The sequence below is a fragment of the Neophocaena asiaeorientalis genome, unplaced genomic scaffold, assembly GCF_003031525.2.
Source record: "Neophocaena asiaeorientalis asiaeorientalis breed wild unplaced genomic scaffold, Neophocaena_asiaeorientalis_V1.1 scaffold691, whole genome shotgun sequence".
Classification (NCBI taxonomy): domain Eukaryota; kingdom Metazoa; phylum Chordata; class Mammalia; order Artiodactyla; family Phocoenidae; genus Neophocaena; species Neophocaena asiaeorientalis.
This window is the reverse complement of record NW_020172474.1, coordinates 177,978-182,281: the sequence shown is the minus strand read 5'-3', so window position 1 is coordinate 182,281 and position 4,304 is coordinate 177,978. Positions and strand designations below refer to the sequence as shown.

Here is a 4,304-nt window from a genome sequence, read left to right as displayed (position 1 = left end):
GCCCCGGGCCTGGCTCCCGCTCAGGGGGGCGGCGTGGGGGAGCTGGGGCCGCCCGCCAGGGGCCTGGAGACCCGCCCGGCCCAGCCCCGCCGGAGCGGAGGGAGTCTTTGCACCTGTGACCGGACACCTGCAGTCGCGGAGCCCAGGGCGAGCCGGGTCCCGGGACGCGCGGGGCGGAGGAGGGGAAGGCGCGCCCCGGGCTCTGGCCTCGGCCTGGCGGTTGAACAGTCTTACGTGTCAGGACAGGAGCGGCGACAGCGTTTCATCCCCACTGCGTGCGTTTTACCCACCAGCAGCCTTCAGTTGCCATTGGGCTTCTCAGAAGTTTGTCACGGACAAGATGTTTTCTTCCCAGCGTTTTGTGAATATCCTAATACTAGAGCCTAACACTACCGTGGTGTTCGTGAGGATAACCTTGGCTAAGAGTAGTTTGTTTCCTTTTCCTCTGAGCGCACTTCTAGACCTCTAAGGAACCTTACAGATTTGGGGAATTGGGAAGTAAGTTGTATTAGTCATTTTGAAGCATTACGTCCCTCCACTCTTAGATCAAATGATGGGGTGTCCTGAGGGACGGGATGTGTGGGGGAGGGAAAAGGAGCCCCACGTGCCTCCGCCTTAGTGCTGTTAGCTCGTTTATCAGGGCGCCGTGATCATATAGGCTCTGCCCCCCGCCCCGCAGCCCCTGGTGCGCTTGCTTTTCTAAGGGGTGGATGTATTGGCCTGAAGTCTAAAAGGAGATCCTTCGCAGTGTCAAGGTTATAGATTTCACGTGACCCAGTTTTGGAGACCTTAGTTACAAGTGCAGTGCCTTAACCCATGGCAGTTTTAATATGGCTCATACAGGCAACATTAATGATTTAAAAAGTGAATTGAAAGAAGAACATATTGAGCCCTTGTTGTGTGACAGATGCAGAGAGGGATGCAGCATGTACACTGTGCACAGCTGCACAGTTAAGACCTATATGGGGGCCGCCTTCCTCCTCTGTGACACCCTCTCAGCTCACCTTCTCAGCCCTGGGAGATCTGACAGCTCTTCAGAGCGCAAGGATGCCAGAGGATTCTATACAGTGAACTCCGAGGCAGAGTTCTCCAGAGGCCGTCAGCTAGCACCTCCCATCTGGAAAGCCACCAAACTATTTAAACCCCATTCTTCAGAAAAGGGAGTTGCCCTTGTAATGAGGATTCACTTCTTTCAATCCAGGGAAACCACAAATGCTGAGATCAAGGTGTTTTGAGGAAGGAAGTCTTTTCCATCATTATCGTCATTATGAGTGCTTACCGAACTCATAGAAGAAATCTGGCATGCTGTCAGTGTATGTTTTTTTTTAAACATCTTTATTGGGGTATAATTGCTTTACAATGGTGTGTTAGTTTCTGCTTTATAACAAAGTGAATCAGCTATACATATACATATGTTCCCATATGTCTTCCCTCTTGCGTCTCCCTCCCTCCCACTCTCCCCATCCCACCCTTCCAGGCTGTCACAAAGCACCGAGCTAATATCCCTGTGCCTTGCGGCTGCTTCCCCCCAGCTATCTACCTTACTATGTTTGTTAGCATGTATATGTCCATGACTCTCTCTCGCCCTGTCAAAACTCACCCTTCCCCTTACCCATATCCTCAAGTCCGTTCTCCAGTAGGTCTGCGTCTTTATTCCTTGTCAGTGTATGTTATAGTCTCTACGATGGCTTATGTTTCTTATCTTAAAAAGGTTTTTTATCCAAAAAGGGAATTAGGAGTCTGGAACTCATATAAGTGGAGATGGTATGAAAAACTACCCTTTTTAGTTTGTCTTAAGTAATAGTATTAGTTCCTGCCCTCATTCTTACAGTTCAAACTCGTTTGGTCTTCAGAGGGGGGGAAAAAACCTCACCTTTTCTTCTGCTTCCAAGTCCAGTGATTTGCTTACCTCTTAACAGAAAAGCCCCAGGCCTGTTCTTGATCCCTTAGCTACACTGCATTACAGACAGGCTAATCTAACTTATTTGAGAATAGAGGAAACCATCGTTTCTTTTGCTGTTTTAGGAACTCCTTTAGCATGAGAGATAAGGGATGTTGTCTTGATATCCTTTGCTCCTACCTCAGGATATGACATAGTATTTTATAGGGTGAGTGCTGAAATGAGAATTTCATTTGCAGTTTTTTAATTGTTGCTGTTAACAGTGATATTTGTCACTATACACTGGTGAAAATAATACTTTGGGTTAAGTTTGAAATTTCTGCTTCAGATGATGTTATCCTATTCCCCAACTAAGGCTTGTAAAGCTAATGAAATTATACAATGAAGTATATACTAATTTGCATGCACAGTGTACCATGGGTTTGAACCGTTATTTCAGTTCACTGACTTATAGATAAAAATCAGCTTTCCTCAGTATCTACCTTTCAAAAATCTGCAGTAGTTTTACTGGCATTCCAAGTGGGTTCCCTAGGAAACTTGCTTCATTCATTTTTAAAAAACAATATTTGACTAAATTCGGGGGGACAAGGGGAAGATGGCGGAAGAGTAAGACGCGGAGATCACCTTCCTCCCCACAGATACACCAGAAATACATATACACGTGGAACAACACCTACAGAACACCTACTGAACGCTGGCAGAAGACCTCAGACCTCCCAAAAGGCAAGAAAGTCCCCACGCACTTGGGTAGGGCAAAAGAAAAAAGAATAAACAGAGGCAAAAGAATAGGGACGGGACCTGCACCTCTGGAAGGGAGCTGTGAAGGAGGAAAGGTTGCCACACACTAGGAAGCCCCTTCGCGGGTGGAGACTGCGGGTGGCGGAAGGGGAATGCTTCGGAGCCGCGGAGGAGAGCACAGCAACAGGGGTGCGGAGGGCAAAGCGGGGAGATTCCCGCACAGAAGATTGGTGCTGACCGGCACTCACCAGCCCAAGAGGCTTGTCTGCTCGCCCGCCGGGGCGGGCGGGGCTGGGAGCTGAGGCTCGGGCATCGGTCGGAGCGCCGGGAGAGTACTCGGGATGGCAGCGTGAGCACAGCCTGCAGGGGGCTAGTGCGCCACAGCTAGCCGGGAGGGAGTCTGGGGAAAAGTCTGGACCTGCCGAAGAGGCAAGAGACTTTTTTTTCCCTCTTTGTTTCCTGGTGCGCGAGGAGAGGGGATTAAGAGCGTTGCTTAAAGGAGCTCCAGAGACGGGCGTGAGCCGCGGCTAAAAGCGCGGACCCCAGAGACGGGCATGAGATGCTAAGGCTGCTGCTGCCGCCACCAAGAAGCCTGTGTGCGAGCACAGGTCATTATCCACACGCCCCTTCTGGGGAGCCTGTGCAGCCCGCCACTGCCAGGGTCCTGGGATCCAGGGACAACTTCCCCGGGAGAACGCACGTTACGCCTCAGGCTGGTACAACGTCACGCCGGCCTCTGCAGCCGCAGGCTCGCCCCGCATCGTGCCCCTCCCTCCCCCCGGCCTGAGTGAGCCAGAGCCCCCGAATCAGCGGCTCCTTTAACCCCGTCCTGTCTGCTGAGCGAAGAACAGACGCCCTCAGGCGACCTGCATGCAGAGGTGGGTCCAAATCCAAAGCTGAACCCCGGGAGCTGTGCGAACAAAGAAGAGAAAGGGAGATCTCTCCCAGCAGCCTCAGAAGCAGCGGATTAAAGCTCCACAATCAACTTGATGTACCTGCACCTGCGGAATACATGTATACACAAAGAATCATCCCAAATTGAGGAGGTGGACGTTGAGAGCAAGATTTATGATTTTTCTCCTTTTTCCTCTTTTTGTGAGTGTGTATGTGTATGCTTCTGTGCGAGATTTTGTCTGTATAGATTTGCTTCCACCATTTGTCCTAGGGTTCTATCTGTCTGGGGTTTTTTTGTTTTTCTTCTTAAAAAAACTTTTTTTCTTAATAATTACTTTTTATTTTATTAACTTCATTTTATTTTATCTTTTATCTTTCTTTCTTTCTTTCCTTCCTTCCTTCCTTCCTTCCTTCCTTCCTTCCTTCCTTCCTTCCTTCCTTCCTTCCTTCCTTCCTTCCTTCCTTCCTTCCTTCCTTCCCTCCCTCCTTTCTTTCTTTCTTTCTTTCATCTTCCTTCCGACCTTCCTTCCTTTCTTTCTTTTTTTCTTTCTCTCTTTCTAGTTTTTCTCCCTTTTATTCTGAGCTGTGTGGATGAAAGACTCTTGGTGCTGCAGCCAGGAATCAGTGCTGAGCCTGTGAGGCAGGAGAGCCAAATTCAGGACACTGGTCCACAAAAGACCTCCCAGCTCGACATAATATCAAATGGTGAAAATCTCCCAGAGATCTCCATCTCAACACCAGCACCCAGCTTCACTCAACGACCAGCAAGCTA

At 49.4% G+C, this 4,304-nt stretch overlaps 1 protein-coding gene across 2 annotated transcripts in view; it reads left to right on the top strand.

The window, feature by feature from the left end:
- The first annotated feature begins 1,240 nt into the window (after positions 1 to 1,240).
- The window catches only part of NGLY1 (N-glycanase 1), a 57,798-nt gene continuing 54,734 nt past the window's right edge, over positions 1,241 to 4,304 (top strand). Inside the window, exon 1 of one of the 2 annotated variants that reach the window (XM_024738178.1) lies at positions 1,241 to 1,313. In XM_024738178.1, coding sequence (XP_024593946.1) covers positions 1,303 to 1,313 — 11 coding nt within the window. In that variant the 5' untranslated portion in view covers positions 1,241 to 1,302. The remainder of the gene's footprint in view (positions 1,314 to 4,304) is intronic. The other variant, XM_024738177.1, reaches the window with a different exon arrangement.